The sequence below is a fragment of the Globicephala melas genome, chromosome 8 (assembly GCF_963455315.2).
Source record: "Globicephala melas chromosome 8, mGloMel1.2, whole genome shotgun sequence".
NCBI lineage: Eukaryota > Metazoa > Chordata > Mammalia > Artiodactyla > Delphinidae > Globicephala > Globicephala melas.
The window spans coordinates 79440988-79461518 of NC_083321.1; the positions used below are offsets into that span (position 1 = coordinate 79440988).

Genomic DNA, 20531 nt, shown 5'->3' on the forward strand with positions numbered 1-20531 from the left:
AAACCAGTGAATTATAAATATTCTCTCTTCTAGCATATTTGATCAGAGCTGTCAATAAATAAAATTGTATTGCCTAGAATTTCAGGCATGAATACTAATCTATGAATTTAATTTAATGTTCTATCAGAGGACCCTAGGAGAATATGAAAACTTTGGACATCTGTTGAGTTACTAATATAAAACTGGACACATGCACCTTTCAGGAAATAAAATGAAATTCTTAATGTATTTGCATTAAAATACTGTTTATATATATATGGCTAGCATGATTTTTGTACATGAAAATCCAGGTTAGCTAAATAAACTACTCTACATCCTTCCCCGTTTTTCCTCATACTTTGACTCACACACTAGCTGGTATTTCCGATAGTAAAATTGATTCTTGCCACAGAATACATGTCTCTACTCCCTTTCCCCAAACTCAAAACCACTAAACTAAATAAAGTGGCAGAGTTTCATCCAACCCTGTGCCGCTGTCATCCTGTCTCCAGTGGGATGATGATGAAGACTGAGCTAGGAGCAAAAGCAAAATTTCTTGCAGAGAGAAGAGCTCTCTTCAGTTTTTGCGCCCCCACTCTCACCGCCCCTGCCCCCCACCAACACGTCACACACCAAACTCTATAGGAGTGTAGCCCCTAAACTGGTCCAGAAAGTGGCAGACTTGTCACTATACCCAAGGCCTTCTAGCTTTCTCTCTGATGCACTATGATACTTGCAGCCCCCCACCTGCTGGGAGGAAAAGTCTCCAACTCCCACAGATCACTTCCCAGGAATCCTTACAAATGCTACCAGATTGATCATCTGCCTTCACATGATTTGAGATGGTTCGTAATATACTGTCCAGCTGAAAGCACTCGTGTTATGAAGGAAAACTACATATGATCTTTAAATCTATTATTTTAAAATATTTTTGGTCACTTTAATGTACGCTTTAGGTTCAGGCATTATTTGGGGGGGTTTGTTTCCAAATAATGAAATAAAGTATTGATTATAAACAACTGAGCTGATAACACTTGCCCACCAGCTGGGGTGTCCATCTAGAGGGGAAAAGGTGTGAGGGTGGACATAATGTTATTGATTCCAGGTCCGCAAGGAGAGAGAGGCTGTGTACTCTCCAAAGTAAGGAATGTCAGAGGAGAATATCTTTCATTAAAAGGCCTGCAGGGAACAAACAGTCAAACAAAGAAGCAACAACAGCAGCAAGAAAACAACAAAACCCAAGTCCCACTTAATTTCCGGTTTCCGGTGGCTTCAGGAAGGGACAAAGTAAAAGCCTGTTTTCAGGGAACAACATTCTAAAATACTGTTTATTTTAGAAAAACCAGGCCTGCAGAAATCACCCAATCTTGTCACTCCAAGCAGCTGCATGTGTTTGGGGAAGTAAGTTTGTAACATTGTGCACCTTTTAAAACTGCAGTTGAGTACTAAATAATGGAGTAGTTTTGTTCATAAGCAATATTTATTTTTCATGAAGATAGGAGGCATATTACATTTGTTATAGAAAATGCTACAAGACGAAAAAGCTGCATGTTACTGATATGACAAAAAACATGAAAAATTCTACTTACAAAAGTGCTCTGCCCTATAAGAACATATTGAAAAGAAGGCATTATTCCAGGTGTGTGAGCCATGCAGAAATGAGGATTTATTAGGATTTATTTTGAAATGTAATTTGTACGGTGAGCTTTTTATCCCTTTGATGGCAGTGAAACAGATTTATTGGCTACATGTTAGAAGTGCAATAGATAACAGATAACCAAGGGAGAAGTTTTAATAAAACACTCAGGAAAGAAAAAAAGACGTGAGTGAATATGCCTGCTTACATTTCAGCTAATAAATAAAAAGTACAAATGGGGCTTTAACTGAAAACCATCCTGGTTATTGCAACCTGGAAGGTTTATTGAAAACTGGGTAGAACACTCTAATTCTTCATACTTACGGCTGAACAAGCTAGAGTGATATAACACAAATTTGGGTTTTGGTACAGGAAGGCTATGTTTTCATTGGAAACTTGTAAGAGGCATGAAGGGGAAGAGTGGTTCCTGATTACTAGAGGGTCTGCCTCAGCTATTTCTGATTGTGATCTGGGATTTCGGGCAACTCAGCAATAGAGTATTTTTACCAGTCATCCCCCGAGATAAAAACACTGGTCGCTTTCAGGGAATTTTTGAAGGAACATCTTCAATAAGCATTGGCCTTTCAAAGAGCTGAGCAGAAATGAGCTCCTAAGGATGGTTGAGAACTTGGTCCTGAAAGCACCACGCTCAGAAATCCAAGTATATTTAGGCCACTCCTCTGACACTGGGACTTAATGAGCCCCAGTCACATAGCCCTCACTCAACTTGGCTGTAGTCAGTAGGGCCCTGGACTCAGGGAAGAAACTGGCTCTCCTATTTGCTTTCAAGGTGAGAAGAAAATTGTCATTCTCTCTGAGCAGCCCCTGAGCTATCTTGATTTCAGTGTCACTCTCTTAAGAGACATGCTTTGGAGAATGATGAATCACATGCTTGGAGTCAGTCTCTGAGGTCTTAACAGACATTAAGGAGCCGGGGAGGAAAAATTACTCTAAGTACCAATAATAACCCCCAGTGCAAAGACTACTTCCTATTGTAGAGCAGGGCCGAACTTGTGCACCCACAATTTCCAGTGTGGCTTCTTAGAACAAGCTCCATAGATTTGGAAAGAACCAGAGACCCCAGATCTAATTTCACTTAGTTCAGAAACAGGACTTCATCTGAATTGAATGGTGAGTGAGTACATGATTAGGAATCTACATCAATAAAACTGGGTTGTTTTAATACACAAAAGCTTCTAGGCTATAAATAGTCCATAATGGCTTGCCAAATATAAAATGTCACTGTAAATCCATGTCTGTATATTGAAGAGACAGAAACACAAAAGCAAGATACGTAAAATTAACTGGCATAATTTGGAGAGTATGTATCCATTATTAAATATGGATCCCATTCAAATATTCCATCTGATTCCCAGTTATGTTAATATTTCAATGCTCACTTTTTTGACTTTCAACTGCCCACATTTTTCAATGAACACTATTTTGAAAGGCTCATGCAGAGTCCTCATGCCATTCTCCAAAGGAGTTACTTCCGTGGAGAGGTTTTTGAAAAGAAACAATTCTGCTATAGCTTATAAATCGTCTCTTATAGAACTATAATAATAAACCTTGTGAGAATTTTTTGGAGATAGGTGTTAATGAATTTGCATGTGTCAGCAAGACACATAAAAAAGAAGCCTTAATGGCTTTATTTCTAAAGCACTTATATTATTATGACATGCTTTTGGAGACAGGTAATTATTGTCTATATAGCCAAGTATGTAGTACATCTCGTGAGAAAAATGGTTAGGAATGTGCTTTTCCCAGAAGCCATATTTTTTCTTTTTTTATAATTAAGATATATGCATAAGAAAATCTCGTTTATTGGTTTTTAATATACACGGTGCTTTCTTTAAAAGAGCAAGATCCAAAATTGTTTTGTGATTCAAAACTTAAATAAATTCATCTTCCAAATCTTCAAAGACATGTTCCATGTATTTACTATGTCCCTTATTTTGTCAGATTTTAAGGGTCTAGGTAATTAAACCATATGTAAGCTCTGGTGTACCTGGTTATATATACTGAATAAACCATATGATGTATTTACACAGAGACATGGATATATATACATATATATCCTCAGACACTATTATTAAATGCAATCCTATATTCTTGGATATAGAGATTGATGATACACCTTTCTACTCATGGCACTAACAAAGCTAGGTTGAAACTCAGCAGCCACTTGTATTCATTGCTTTGCAAGCTAATAGTAAGTTCGGTTGCTGGTGGGAAAGGGGTCCCTTACCACACCCTCCTTAAAATAAAGGTTCTTTCGTGCTTAATGTAAGTATGTGCACATTCTTTTATCGAGGTGGTCTTGAGCTGCAGATACAGTCGCACCGCTCATGGTGATCTAACTGGATGTCAACGAGAGCCATGTGCTTCGCTCTGCCCCTCCTCTTGAAATGGCCAGGCTCAAACTTTAACACCTAGGACAAAAAGCATTTCCTGTTAGAAAGCGCCTGGAGTATAACTCAACTACATACCACTTATTCTCTTTATGACAACTGGTTCTTAGGCCTTTGAGGATCCAATGAAAGCTATATGCTTGCTCTTAGATTGCACACATATAAATATTTTTACAGACAATCATCAACTCCTTAAAGTAATGGAGTTCACTGATCATAGAGTAATGCCTCCTGCATTACCTACCTGCAGTACCACGATGACTTCAGGTGTCTGAGCAGGTATTTACTGAGAGCTTTCTAAGGGGCTGCTTTGTGCCAAATGCTGTCCCAAATATTATCATAAGGATTCTTCTAACCAAAGCATGTGTTATGGATAAATATAATACTGAGCATATTATTATCTCTTTAGACAACGAATAAAGTCATGAACATAATATGCTGGTATTGCTAAATGTTTGCTTGATGTAAAACGTTTTGCCCTGACGAAGGTCATCAGTGGCCATAAATAACTGAAAATGTGTGTATGTTCTTACCTATTTGTTAAGATATAATACCTATTACAATTCGAAACAGATCATGCTCCACTAAGATCTTTGTACATTAATACCTGTATAACAGTATGACATTTCTTGAATTAATAAAGTATATCTGTAATTTTTTACATTAATAGGTTTAAATGTAATTTTTTGAATTATTAAGTTTAAATAGGAGCTAACTCTTCTTCCCTAGTGTGGCCTTCACTGAAGTCAATATTTGCCATCATATGCACAAATACTGGTTTTCTATACACTCCACAGTCAGTTTAATTGCTTCTTGTTTTATATTCTGAAGCTCCTGTTAGCCTTTATTTTTGATTTTGTTCTACTTTCCCTTTTAGACTCTAAACTCTGCATGACACCACATGCTACACGTATTATGTAGCATTTTATGGTTTTCAAAGAATTTGCACAGATGCACTATTTCGTTTGCCCTCAGACAAACCTTGTCACACAGTAGAGAAGGTGTCTTTATTCACAATTTATAGGCAGGAGAACTGAGATTCCAAAGGAGGCCAGGTGCCAGAGTCTTCTGGCAACCTGGAGCTGGAGCAGGGCTTTTGTCCTCTAGGCTTCTAGCACACTCGAACCCAAGGACCCAACACCTCTCCAATGTGGTTACGATTTCCTTTTGTGTCTCAAAGCTGTGTCAGGCACACATGTGAACTGAAATGGGGACCTGATGCTTGGTATACGTTGGTCCTAGATGAAGATTAGATGCTTTCAAGGCTGTATAACTTTTCATGGCATCCCCACAAATTTTTACTATGGATTGTCTTCCCAGCAATTTTCTCATCCTCACATTACCTGTTTCAAGTCATAAACAAACCAAAACCATCTATTAGGACACTAGGCCTAGAGTCCTCAGTCCTCATGTGTCCCCTTTACTTTAGCATTTAGCCCTGTTGTTCCATAAGAGTTCTGTGGGGCAGGTCATTTGTTCAATGTTCAATAAAGCTAAGGAGCCTGGACTCTGCTAACACAGAGTGAAATACCGAGTCCCATTTGTAGAAGAGCTTCAAAAGAATATTGTGAATACAAAACTGGGGTGGGTTGGGTGGGAAGGAATGCCCCAGGAGAGTTCATGAGGGAGGCATAAAGACTCAAAACTACTTGATTGTAGTAAAGGTAGTCCAGATGCCAGTTTTGATAGCTACTTATCTTTTTTACCTGCAACTCTACTGCACTTACACTATGTATCACATAAGTTCACATGACGTATAATGCTTTCTCTCTATTAATTGTATTACAAGTGCCTTGAGGACAAGGATAGCAAAAACAATCACTAACATTATTGAGTTTTTACTAGATGCCACACTCTGTTGTGACTTTGCAATTATTAAATGTTTTGGATGTCACTGCAATACTATGAGATAGGTACTTTTCTAATTTTGTTCCCAGATAAGGAAAGAGAGAGATTAAGGTTACAGAGCCAGTGACTGGTGTAACCAGTATTTGACTCCATGTGGCCTAACTAGTGCCCTTACCTGGAAATTGAAATTTTGTTTGTGCAGGTCAGCAGCATGTTGGGAACACAGTAGCTGCTAAAGAATGTACCTGGGTGAACGTGGTGGGTGATGCTGCCAGTGCAGAAGTATGGGCATGTATGTTCACGGTGTGTCCTCCCTGCATCTCCTCTACCCCAACCTCCAACAAACAGACGGGGCAAAACAAAACAAGCCAAGAAATAAAGCAGAGGCCAAAATGAAGTGGCCTATGCTTTGCATCACTTTTAAGGCTTTCACGATTGTGAAATAAAATTTCAAGTATCGAGAGCAGAATGGCAATGACATTTGCCTTTCCCTGCTCCCATGTGCTCTCCTGCTGGGTCTCTAAAGAAAATAAAAGCTGTTGTGTCTCTGTGAAAAAAAAAAAGTAACCAAAGCAATGGATGAAGAGTATATTGCATTTTGGGGTATTAAATACCCAGCCCATGACAGATATGAAAGCCCTATTGTGCCGTATTTGGTCAAAATGCCTTGGAAGGGGTTAAGGGTTGGGTTCCTACAACTTTGCCAAGAATTTCTCTAATATTAGTCACTGTTGTCCAGCCTATAAACCAGATTTGGGAGTTGGAATATTCAGGGTAACAAAATGATTCCTAAGAAGCTGAGCATATGATAAATATTCTCTGTTTAAAAAAGACCATTATCAAAGCCTAATATGTTGCCATGACTGATATCTATAAAATCAGTGCTCTGTTGATTTGCTTCCTCTTTTGACGACAAATGAAAGTGTGTGCTTTGGGATGAGAGCACAGCCTGGCCAGTTTTTCTAACTGGTCTCCTGATTGTTCAGGGATTTTCCCTGTGTTTTATATTAAGCCTTGTGAGCACAGTATATATGTGTTTTGCTGATAAGAGGAGAAAAATGAATTGGCAGACACTTTTCCAGACAAGACAGGAAAGCGTTGTTTGAACAAAGTGGAAATTGGACTGCTTTACTGGCTGATCACAGCACTGATGTTCAAAGCTTTCAGACCATGTAATAGTCTTAGGTTCAGGTATACAGCATTGAAAGGAGGAAGAAAGCAAAGCTGATTTGAGAGAGCATGAAAAGTTAAAAGAAAAATGAAAAGCCTTTATCTGAGAAAGCAAACTGTCTATGGGTTATCTGGTCACCTTTAAAGGAAAGGAACCATTGAATTAATTACAGCTGCCAAAGGACACACTAATAGGTACCATCACAAAATGCTTTCCTATTTTCTGAGCTTTCATTTGCAGCTGCAAGCACACACACTGAAATAAAAATCCATGGAAGAGCAGCCAGCCATTTCTTATCACCTATGGGTGAAAATGGCAATCTTGGCCCTTCTCCACCATCTGGAAAACCACATGAAGCCAAGGAAAGTTGACTTTTACTAAATGCAGAATGACTGAGCCAGCAGCTTTCATACCACTACACAAAATCAAAGATTCTCAGTTTGCAAATTACCATAACACAAAAGATATTTAACTACGGTTACTCGCCTTGTTGCCGATAAACCACTGAATGAATCATTGCCGAAAAGCTATTACGCTAATAAAACAATACTAGGCAGAAAAGCTATCTACCAAGTTGAGTTCTTGTTTACTGGGAATATAAAAAAGGTTGTTAAGGCCTTGACAGTTCTCAAATTAATGGCTGACATAGGAACACAAGTACATATTTCAGGACACATGCATTGTATAAACCTGAATGATTAAGAGTTTATTTAAGGTTCTACCCAACTCCTAAAGCAGGTGGCATTCAGTACACATAGTTTCTTACCTTAAGAAAAAAAAAGCTTCATATTTTTTGCTTCCATTTTGATTTCTTTCATGCTTATAGACTTTATGAAAAATGTTAAGATTTTTAAGGGCTGGTAGTCAACTTTTCTGAAACCCAAAGTGACTAAAAGCAAAAATATTTTGAGAAGGGATAACGTATTATTTTCTACCTGGGTCATTGCTCATCTTGCAGGTGATAGTTTCAAGGGAAGCTGAGACATAGTCCTCAATAAGAAAGACACAAATAACAGAGTTCAGCACTGTTTTGCTGACAAGCTAAGTATGAAGGTGACCAAAGCGGGGGTTATACTATGGGTCTATACAATGCTCATGAATTTTCAAAATGCAATCTTGACCTCTAAAAGTAAGTGAACATTTACTTATAATTGAAATTTTCTGTGAGCACTTTGGGGTGTATTTAGCCACAGTTCTACCTTCAGAGAACGCTAAACAGGTACATGATTTTGACAGCACTTTAGAGGGTTAATGACTACACGTTCAGCCCACCAATTGCAGAAAACATAATGGAAGCCTAGCTGGCCACCAAGTTTCAAAGCACTTCATTAGCATTGATTATCATTCATGTCACAGATAGGTCTTTGTCTACCTGGGGAGTATCATACCCCAAGGCAGGTTTGCTAAACTTTGGCAGGAAGGCCTAATGCGAAGCCAGAGCTCCAAGGGAAAGGATGTATGCACTTTATAGTACTTAGAGAATCACTTCACCAGTGAGTCATTTGGGTCATAAGGGAGTCAGAACTGAGAAGGCCCAACCACATTCTCAGAAAATTCCACCCACATCTGTCTAGTGCTTTACAGTCTTCAGATGCCTTCATTCTACCAGGATCCCCAAGAGATAAGTAGCACAGGTATTACTACCGAAGAGCAAATAAACTTTTTTATAAGCATTCTATAAACAGTAACTGTTCCAGATCATATATCTTTGTTCGTTTGCATTTACTTAGCACTTCAACCACCAATTTGTTTACATTCCTAACACAATTTCAGTAAAATAAGATTTAGAGAGTAGGTGAATGGATATCATATAATTTCAGATCTGTCTAGGAACTCAAAATTGTAGGTTATCGTGGGGAGTAAGTGAGCAAACTCAAGGCCCTGGGGAGTTTTAAGTAGCTGGCCCTAGGTGGCCTCCCATGTGAGCCCACATCTTCTCTCTTGAGTTGTGTGATTTTTTTTCTCTATTGTCTTGTCTCTTCTAAGAACACACAGGAAAGGCCTGCAAGAGCGTTGTCTCATGGTCTCACTCAAAGAGGGAGAAAGGGGAAGAAGCAGGGAGACTCTATATAAGCTCTAGAAATGCTGTTTCCAGAAAAAGAATAGAAAAGAGATTTTCTTGACTTTTGTTATGGTTAGTTATAATCATAACCCCAAAACTCATTGCCTTTGCCATAGAGTAGAAACCTTTTGAAAAAAATTGCTTTCCTGTCTCACTGGTTTCAATTTGCAATTTTACCGAAATTTGTTTCAATGATAGATGCTTAAAACATGTAAAAATTAAAAGTACCATTCTTTTATCTCAAGTCTAAAGCTCAACATTTTATTACCTCTAGTTAATCTTTTGTTTCATATATATAAACATCTGCTTACATCTTCTAACTCAAACTGTAATGGGCAGAAAATTTTTAATATAAAATTCGTATACTTAAAGTAAAGTTAAAATAAAAAGAATCCTCCGAAGTCATTTCTTTCGAGCAACAGGAATGATTCTAGATGTTGTAAATATGCCAGACACAGAGATGTGTCTAGGCTTATGCTGTTCAGTATGGTATCCCCTAGCCATGTGTAGCTATTTACATTAAATTAGTTAAAATTAAATAAAATTTAAAATTCAGTTTCTCATTTGCATTACACACATTTCAAATACCCCATAACCACATGTTGCTAGTGACTACCAGATTGGATAGTACAGATATGGAACATTCCTATCACTGCAGAAAGTTCTACCAGATAGTGCAGGTATATCAGCATTGTGACGAAATCATGAGAGGAAGGACAGAGAAAATTAACTTCTATCTTTCTCTCTCTGTTGCCTCCTAAGGTTTTGGCTGTTTACTGAATGGACATAGCCAGGAGACCAAACGATAAAAAAATAAACCAGTAAATATTAATTTAAAAGGTCACCATATTTTTAGGAAATATCCCTTCATTACACATTATTAAGGAAAGATAACTAAAATAATAGCATCCTCTAATTGTCTACACAATATGTTTTCTGGAACTTTCCCTTTTTTAAGAATCACTACCAAAAGTATTTTTTTATATCCTACATATTCCAAGAAGCATAGAAAGGTTAATAGGAAAAAGGAAAAATACTTTAAGAGGATACCTACAAAATTTTGAGAACAGGAAATAATAAGATGGTAACATTTTATTGCACAGTGAAAAAATGCTCAGAGCCCTACAGGAGAAGTCGCATGACCTGGGAAAAGAGCAATGATACTAACTTCCTTCTATTTATAATTTCTAATTATTGGTAATTTTATAATTATACATTTTTAATTTCTTGGATTTTATTCCTTAAATGTTGAGCTTTGAAATATCTGTGGAGTCATACAGGCCTGCTTATGTGACAAGTTCTAGTCACCCCCTTAAGGGTGCTCATCTCTCATGAAAACTCATTTCACATCTCATCAGTTACAACCAGGAGCTGGGGAAACCAGTTTCTCATTTCTCTGAGTTAAGAATACAGACATAGAACTAATAGAATAGAGGATAAGGATTCTTCCCTAATGAGACTGAGCTCAAGCAATCCCCACTTCTGCAAATGGAACAAGCCTCCTGCTCTTTTCCACAGGGCACGGGACAGAGTGGTCACTGTGACACATTTCAAAGGTATTTTAGGAGTTTGGGGGAAGTGTGCCAGCTGTGTGTGTTCCAGGTATGCAGTTACTGACAAAACAGGTATGCTGTTTTGTCCCTTTGTCCAGAACTCAGCAGAGTGACTTTGTACAGAGCTCAGCAGACTCTGAGAAGTAAAAATATCATGACATGTTTCAAAGACATGATTTAGACAGCAGTTTCAAAAATATGCCAACATTTTAGACCCACTCATGTGACTGAAGAGATCAAGGGCTTCCCCTTCTAGATATTAATTGTGAACAGAAATTTACAGGTAGCAGCTACTGTGTACAGAGACGAGAATAGACCTAAGAAAAGGACCCTTCAGACTCCTTCAGAGTTAACTGTCTGGGAGGTGAGGGTCCTTTTGGGTGTATGTTTAACTCTGTGTTTCTACAATAAGCAATTTAAAAAATCAAACTGCAACTTCTATCTGAGCAGAGAGTCAAGATGAAAATAAAGCATCAAAGGCCTGAACTCACATGTTTTTCCTCACAGTTAAGACTATGTAGAGATCTTGTCACTTCCTGGCTTATTTTAACTTGAACCAAATTACTGAATTCTGCATTTGTCCTCAGGGTATGACTCAACAATACAAAATTCACGTTCTTAGACACAAAGGACAAAGTCCAATCTAGAGTTCATCAGGTCATACAAAAATAAAACACAATGAACACAGTCAACAGCATTCTCTGGATATGAGAACAGATATTTTTTTTACTTTGAAAACTGTGGGGTGGAGTAAGAAATTCTTGTGACTAAGAAAACCAGCTCTATGCAGGGCTAAAATCGTGTGTCCCTGTCTGTCTGAGGTAAGCAGAGTTATTATGGTCTCCGACCTCCTGCATTTCCCAAGTCGAAAATACTGCTTATGACGTATCCCTTTTCATTTAGCTCAGAAATTACCTCCTAACTTATTGTTTTATTGTTTTCAGGATAACAAAATGGTTGTATAAAGCGTGAGATTTTTATTTAGGGAGCACCATCTATTCCTTTGTTTTGGTGGATACTGATGAAAAGCAACTCAATAATTCCTAACAATAGTGTTTGCTTCATATTTTATATATATATATATATATATACAGATATATATATATATACATATTATATATATATATATTTTTTTTTTTGGTCTGCATTGGGTCTTTGTTGCCGCACATGGGCTTTCTCTAGTTGAGGCGAGCCGGGGCTACTCTTCATTGCAGTGTGCAGGCTTCTCTCTGCAGTGGCTTCTCTTGTTGCGGAGCATGGGCTCTAGGCATGTGGGCTTCAGTAGTTGTGGCATGTGGGCTCAGTAGTTGTGGCTCACAGGCTCCAGAGTGCAGGCTCAGTAGTTGTGGCGAACGGGCTTAGTTGCTCCATGGCATGTGGGATCTTCCCAAGCCAGGGCTTGAACCCATGTCCCCTGAATTGGCAGGTGGATTCTTAACCACTGTGCCACCAGGGAAATCCTTTAGTTTATATTTTAGACATATTTCAAAAAGATGTTTCACATCTTACAAAATGCACTTCATATGCACCGTTTTATGTGATTCCCCAGAACCATCCTGTACGGGATTATCGGATATAATTTCTTAGTCCTATTTCACGCACATGAAAACCGCATCTCTAAACTTTAGTGACTCACAAAATCAGGAAGTAATAGGGTTGACGTCAATTTCAAGAGCAGTGCTAACTCCCCTTAAGTCCACTGTTTCTTTAATCTTCAATAAAGTGCTATATATTTTTAACAAAGAGAGCACAGTGTTACTAGTGATAAGAATATAGATTTTAGAAACAGTTGATCAGTTTAGGTCCTGGCTCTGTGAGTTACTGACCAAGTCACGCTGGTCAATCTACTGCTGGTCTCAGTTTACTCATCTATAAAAAGGGAATAAAAATAGCACTCCCCTGTCAGCATTGTGGAGAAACTGCCAAGTGAGCTAATGATTGCTTACAATGATGTCTGGTACACAGTAAAGGCTTACATGCATTCCTTGTTATTATCATCAAAGTTTACTGCTCTCCTTAAATTTTTGTTCCTCTTATATCTTTAGGTTTACTTTTGTTTATTTTTGCATAATTTCAGAGCTGATTCCTCAGAGCACTCAGTCATATTTAGGAAAAATTAGTACTTCTGGAAGAAAAATATTTCCATATTTAGAGAATGAAAAAGTCTCCAACAATGTATCTTTTCTGACAATTTATATTTTGCTATCTTTACCTTGCTTCATTTTTCAATGACTTGATTGAATTAAAGTTTGGCTCTTAGCATTTTCTTAACATAACCTAGATTTGCAGTCATACACTGTAAATGAATCCCATCATATTTCTATAAGGAAGCCAAGTAAGCTCTCAAATTACTGCATCATACATTTGACTGTGTATACTAACAAGACTGTTGTCAACCCACATAGTATATTATGAATAAGGGTTAGAAAAAGGAAACCCTTCTTCAGGATACACTCTCCCCAGGGCACCTAGCTTAGCAAATTTAGCTTGAGTACAATTTCCCAGTCATCCCTCTGGGAGGTGCCCCTGTGCAGTGAACAACGTGAACAACCAACGCAATGGCCCTGTTTCCCAGCAGCCTAGAGATTACAAGACTTTTGCAGCTGAAAAGGGCTAAATGCAGCACTGCAACAAAGAAATCTGAAAACGGCATACCTCGTGATACTTCTTCACAGTTTTCCCTGAATTGCACGTACAGGACTTCCAGCTGACAGTTCCACAGCCACAGTTTCCCCCACAGCGTTGCACGAGGAGGCAGCGTGGAAAGAAGACCACATTGGTCACCTTCAGCTCCTCTCTCAAGTTGACCGAGTAATTCCTGGGAGTGCAACTGTAACGCTTGACGTCATCATTGAGCCTGTCCAGGTCAACTGTAAGAAACACAGCATCGTGTAAGCAAGTGCACGACTACGGCATACACACTCGGCACACATTTTTGCGAACAGGCTGCGAAGATTCTGTGAGGACAGCCTTAACCCAGGGCTTGAATCTATCCTTGGGATCTCCCAAACACCAAAGATGGAAAATCTAATTTCTCTTTTGATCCTATCTGCCCTTCAAAAAAAAAAAAGTCAACAACAGCAAAGAAAACAGAAACAGAAAACAGAAAACCTTCAAAAACTTAGCTAAATCTATATCTTGGCTCAATTTTCCTTGCACTTTTTCAATGCAAAAAAAAAAAAAGTTCCAAGGAAAGAAAATGTAACATTCAGCAATTTAAAATAATTGTCTTTGCTTTAAAAAATGTGTGTGTGTGTGTGTATCTTCTTGATTCTAAATAACTCCTGACTGTAAGCCATTACTTAAATACAATTTGAATTATATCAGGGACACATTAGGAAGAATTACTCTAATTGATGCACCTGGCAGTGAAATTTTACAAGTAAATGTGAGGAATAAAAAGGTTTTGGCTTCATTTTAACTCTGAGGTCAACCAAAACGTCAAAGGACATGGCTTTTTGGGGGTTGTGAATATGATGGATATTTGTGCATTGGGTCCTAGATGGCAGTATAGAATACTGGTTAAGTGCTTGGGCTCTGCAGTAAAGCTACAGCTGCATTCACATAATGGCTATGCCTCCTTTTAGTTGGAAAGTTACTTGACTGCTCCAAACCTCTGCTTCATCTATAAAATGTAAATAGTATAACTATACTTATTTCACAGCAATATTTGACGTATTGAATGCAGTGTGCCTGGTATTAATTAATGCTGATTATTTTATTCATCTTGATTCATTTTGATTTTTCCTTCAATTTTTTCCTTTAAAGTCAAATGGTCAATAATTTAAAAAAATTTTTTTTCAGATCTTTCTCCTCTATTTCTCTCTTTTGGCCATTATTCTATGTAAATGATTATCTGGGGGGGGTTGGTTATTGGGACTTCTATGAATTAAGAGCATCACCCTAAATTTTCAAATTTTAGTCATTAATATTTTACTTGAGTTAAATTTGTATTATTGTAGTATATAAATTACATTTTAATTTGTGGTCTCAAAAATCCATCTAATCACCCATCTATTTGGCATCCAAATTGTCTGGCGGGTGAATGTACATGACTATCTTCTCACAAGAATGCAGTTATAAGAACGTCCTTTGTCCCCCCCCCCCCCCCGGCCACCTGCGGGTTCCACACCATTTCCGAGTGCATTTCCCGTGTCACCAGCCAGGCCACCACAGAAGGAATCCCACAAATGTTAGGCAGTTATCATCAGGCTTACTCTGGATTCTAGCCCCATTAAATGTCTTAGTCCTAAACCAAACCTGCTTGAGGAACGGTAAGGAGTGCTCTTTTGGGGTAGAGGTCAAAGGCTAAGGATGCTGTCAGTACAATGCATCTGAATGAAACAGAAATAAAAGAAGGCACGAGTGGGTGGAGAGTCCACTTAACCCCATGAAGTCAGCTAAAAGGCTGGCCATACGGTCAATGACCCCTTGAATAAGGAATTAAATGGCAGTTGGACTAATGCTCTGCCTTGAGTGCCTTTGATTCTCAAGGGCAGGGATTTTCCCCCAACTGTTATATGCTGAGCCCAGGACACTGTGGGGGCTGGATAAATGCTAAATAATTACTGTGCATAATTTATTGCTTTTTTCCCCTTCCTTTGTAAAGACATGTCATAAGTTTAGCTATAATCAAGCCAGATTTAAAGTGAATGAACTCTGTCTTGGGAAAGGAACCATTTTATTGCTGCTAAAGCCCTGAAAATAACTGCAAGCAAAGCAGAAAGGATTATGTAAATGGATTAAGAAGTGCACCAATCATCCATTACAAGTGTCACCTTGAGATAAATACTGATGCTGGCTGTGCATTACTGGGCTATGGACAGGGCTAATGCAGAGGGCCAAAGCTGTTGCTTGTGATGATGGGAATATATTTTGTCTAACACCTATTAGCAGGAAGGGGTTGTGGCATGTGGAAGGCAGAGAGGGATGGGAAGGAAGTGACAGTACTGAGTGTACTTGAGTTCAGCCAGCCCTCTGCTAGGCATATGATACATAGGACTACCTGTCGTTGTTCCCCACCCTCTTTTTTTTTCGCCCACCCTTTTGAGATGTGTATTACTCACTCAAAGTGAATACTAAGTAGGAAAACTGGGCTCAAAGTCATTCTCTCTTTTGCCTCATGGTCTCTGCCACATCAGGCAGAGCGGGGGAATGGCAGGCAACCTTATAGCTGAAGGAGGAAGATCGACCTTCTTGGCACTGTATCAAGCTTTCCCGTATGGCATTGTGCTAGGACTGGGGTGGTAAATGGCTACACCCTTATCTCCAGAATATGTCCAAACCAAACTACAATATGATTCCCTGTGGGAATTCAGCTAACCCCCAAAGTGCTGTCAACAAATCAGGATAGGCATGTATGCCTTACTCATCTTGGAACAAAACTCTTCACATTGTATAACTGTTTTACCGACTAGCACTGGTTATTTCCGTTTCCTACCTGCCATGAAGAGATTTACGATGTTGTCAGTTTTATGCATCAATTCACTGACGTGACTCAGAACTGTGACCCAGTATGACTGCTGTAGAATCCAGCTGCCCTGCTTATCAGGGGATTGAAACCACGAAGGCATTCAATTTAGAACGAGAACTAAAAGGTTCTTCAGAGTGGATGCAAATAACTTCAAAGTGCCACTGCAGACTTTCTGCAGGGGATGTTGAATTTCCAGTCAAAGAAGACTGACTAGGCAGTGCAGTAGAGCAGGGAGCCAGACAAGGGAATGAGTGGCAGTTAAGACTTCCAGTGCTCTGGTCCGAAGGGAGGCTCTGGTGTGAGGGAGGCAGGCTCTGGTGTGAGGGAGGCAGGCCAAGCAGTACAAACTCAGAGAGGGGAGCTGCCCTTTCCATTCCCGCTTCAATCTCCACAGCAGAATATTACAGAGCAACAAGGACGTTCCAAATTTCATTCAAAGGCTCATTAATTGCACCTAGCTGCCCTTATTTCACCCAGGTGTACATAATGTTATAATCCTTCTTTTTACGTCCTTTTGAATTTGAGTCTTGCCTTCTCATGGATTTTTGACATTAGTTACGTCTTTGGGCTGTGTACTGACAACCTGATGGAAAGGCTGAGAAGGCTCCACTGTTGTCAGAGCCTTCCTCTGGACATGGTAATTCAATATGGGCCACTGCCTAGAACCTCAGGGAGCACCCTTTTTTCTGCAGCTCTGGCCTGAAAGTGCAGCCTAGTCACAGAGGTACCTGGGCTGTGGTAAGAGCTCTAGGATCTGAGCACTAGGAAAGGGATGTGTAAAGCAATGGTACATTGGTGAATGCACTCACTGGTTCAGTTTCTAATCCATTCAGGGTCAGGTTTGGGAGGAAGGAGAGTCAGCCTGGTCTTTTTTATATTGACCATCTATATTCCTAAGTATCAGGTAGCATGAAAAGTTCTTCACATATACAATTGCATGAAATCCCCATAAATGCTAGGAATTACATACTATCATTACCCTTACTTTTACACTTTTACACTTGAGAAAATTGAGGCTCTGAGAGGGTAGGGAAAAGAACATGTCCACAGCCACATACCTAGTCAGTGGTAGAGCCAGAGTCTGAATTCAGGCTTTTTCATTACTCTTGCATTTCTGAGCCCAGGTCTAAAGAGTTGAAGGAGGGTGCAAAGAGCAGATTCTATGAGCCCTGATGGAGCTTTCCGTCTAGAGGTCTACTCGCTGTCAAATGACCTGGCTTCCTAGGTGCGTTGCTAGGCACTGACCTGTCACTTTCAAGATGCTGTCAATTACATATACCCAAGCATGTACTCCTGGGCACACACATTCATCTATCGGATTGTACTGGAAATGTACACTGGGTTCTTGCAAATAAACCAGGCTACTGCACAGAACGTACTTTTTTCTTTGGTATTGAGAAATACAATGAATTTCATATTTTTTCACCTGAAATGAGAGGACTTTTGTCAATTCATGGTCTTCACTTTGTCCTCATCTCTCCTTGCATTCCTTCTTGCCCTTATCTACCTGTAGTCTTTGTTATGAAAACCAATCGGAGGTCCACGTAAAGAGTTGGATGGGCTGATAGCAATTGTTTTCAGGGGGCAACAAATGATAGAACCCTAGAGATTCTTTCTAGAGGACAGATAAAGCCAATATTATATTTCACATGCTTGGCAAACACAGCATAGGTGGTGATCAGCTTATGATAAAAATTTAAAAGCCTTTTCTAAATTAATCATTTCAATTTTTTGTGAATACAAAAATTCATTGTGAAACAAAATAATGTCCTCAGACTGAATTTAAGAAAACAATTTTTTTTTCCTTCCCATGCATGTTTGATTCACAGTTTGTTTTGTTCAATAGGAAGATGGTTTCCTTGGGTCAGTCTCTTCTGGTGTCAAGTTTATTGGTTGGCTTTCACTGTGCTGGCCTTTCATCAGTCTATTCTGTTATGTGTGTCACCAGTCTTTTTTCTCTTTATCTTCCTGAATCTGCTAGTGTTCAGTTAAACTTCTCTATATTCTTGGAGCTAGCCAGTAATCATTTTAATACAAGCAAATTGAGCCTTTACAGGCTAAAATTCTTTATGAACTCTCTTAGCAGGCACTCACTAGCAGCCTCTATATCAGTGCAGGTTTGGCAATAGAAGAACAAGTGCTTGAAGTAGGGCCATGCCTTTTCTATTTTTTTATTTTTTATTATTTTTTTTTGCGGTACGTGGGCCTCTCACTGTTGTGGCCTCTCCCGTTGCGGAGCACAGGCTCCGGACACGCAGGCTCAGCTGCCATGGCTCACGGGCCCAGCCGCTCCGCGGCATGTGGGATCTTCCTGGACCAGGGCACAAACCCGTGTCCCCTGCATTGGCAGGCGGACTCTCAACCACTACGCCACCAGGGAAGCCCCATGCCTTTTTTAAAACCATGCTTTTGTCATTCTAGTTTACCTTCTCTGACATCTCAGTCCACTATGTCATTTTAATCTTCTAAGTCAAGAGGCACATTCACCCTACATCTCCTCTGACCCCTTCACTATATACTCACCACACATTCTCTGCTTTCTATTATAGCACTGACTTTGTAGGCTTTGCTTTATCCTTTTCTTTATTTAGGTGTTTCTTGTCCACTAAACCATAAGGTCCTTGAAAGCAGAGTTAATCATCTTTTTATCTCCCCTCTCCTAGTGCTTTGCCCCTAGTGGAAGGACCAAATATAGGTCATTTAAGTCCACCTCTCCTAAAATCATTTGGTTTCAACAGTTAGAAGCAGCATACTGATGAAAAAACTACAACATTTTTTATTTTTTTGTAGTCTAAGCACACATGCCATTTCAGGATATTTGAAATAACTAAATCCAATAAAAAAACAGCTGGAGTCACTACAGCTCCCCAAGACAAACATTTCTGATTTTTCTTAAATATCTATCTTTTGTGGGATACCCATAAACTTAAAGTCAAAATTAGAAAAAGTTCAGGCCATTTATAGACCACTAGTCAATCCAGATTTCATTTGCAAGGAATAGGTACTCAGTAACTACTACCTAAATGAATCAAACTACTGATGGTTGTTGGGTTAGAATTGAAAAACTGGGGTTCTAGAACCAGCTCTATCAAGGATGAACTGTGATGCACGAAGATTGGCACCAAGACCCATGGGCTCTAGCAGCTGTGCCACATGGGGTAAAGGATGCCATCCAGAAGGCTGGCTCTCTGATACACATCTCAAGGTGCTCAGGAATATGTCTTTTGCCAAATGGGGAGTAGTCCCACAATCTGTTATGTAAAGTGCTTTATTATAAACTTGACCTTGATGTTACAACACTAGATTTATGGCACTTTATATGGGGGTGGGAGGTAAGGGGAATATATAAATAATTGTAGTATTTTTATACCAAGCAACTAGGGGCTCTCAGCTTTCTTCAGGGTTCATAAATTTCCCAAGAGGAGTCTGTTCCTCTTTATGGACATTACAACCTCACTGTGATTTTCAGATTCCCTCTTCTATAAATTAGCACATAATTGTGAAAATGGTTTCCACATTTCAACCCCAATTTGCAAGTGCAAATAAGTCTGGAAAGAACAATTATCTTATAACTTTTAATGAGGGAATATCAGGGTATTTTAAACTTAAAATCATGAATCTCATGACTCCATTTGCTGGTTTAATTTCTGAAGAATGGAAACATTTACCACTTGTATTTATAGAAATTAACCTAAATCACAGTAAAATGTTCCCACTCAGACAATTCCTAATTGTCAGGGTTTAAAAACATTGTTAAGCAATGAGTGAATGGAAATTTACTGAGCACCTACTCAAGCCTCATGGAATTCTCATAACAAACTGTTATCTTAGAGACTACTATTCCCATTTGATAGATGTGGAAACTGAGATGCAGAAGAGTTGAATGACTTGCCTACAGTCACTGGACATATAGTAGGCACTTGACAAATACTTGCTGGAAAATGAATGGGTGAGTGCAAGGATATCTGCAAGGCATTGGATTAGGCCTGAAAGCAGCTGACACTATCATAAGGCAATTCTCTGAACTCTAGGGGGATGTATGAAGTACATCTATGCAATGAAAAATAAGAAAACAGGTTAGGAAATCAAGGAGATCTTTCTCTTGTCTCTCATTTATTAGACTATGAGTCTCTGAGCTTTACTCGTTATTGGTTCCCCCACAGCATTGACTTTGCAGTCAACACACCCAGGTTCATGTCATGGCTCTCTACTTTATAGCTGTCGCTGAACCTTTCTGGATTTGTTTCTTTTATTAGATAAAATGGGAATAACAATACTCTTCTCCTGCCAAGAAATTCATTGAGCTTGAATGAGTTAAAAGTGTTTGAAGCAAGGTCCAGACTCTAGCTCTCAGTAGGTATGCCTCACATTAACCTTGAAATGAGTAAAACAGATCAA

The 20531-nt window shown here is 39.0% G+C and overlaps 1 protein-coding gene across 2 annotated transcripts in view; it reads right to left on the bottom strand.

Moving 5' to 3' along the window:
• Window positions 1–1437: 1437 nt before the first annotated feature.
• The window catches only part of PDGFD (platelet derived growth factor D), a 237558-nt gene continuing 218464 nt past the window's right edge, over window positions 1438–20531 (bottom strand). For both annotated transcript variants that reach the window (XM_030835758.2, XM_030835749.2), the window contains exons 6-7: window positions 13316–13530; window positions 1438–4047 (exon numbers count right to left, since the gene is read on the bottom strand). In XM_030835758.2, coding sequence (XP_030691618.1) covers window positions 3922–4047; window positions 13316–13530 — 341 coding nt within the window. In that variant the 3' untranslated portion in view covers window positions 1438–3921. The remainder of the gene's footprint in view (window positions 4048–13315; window positions 13531–20531) is intronic.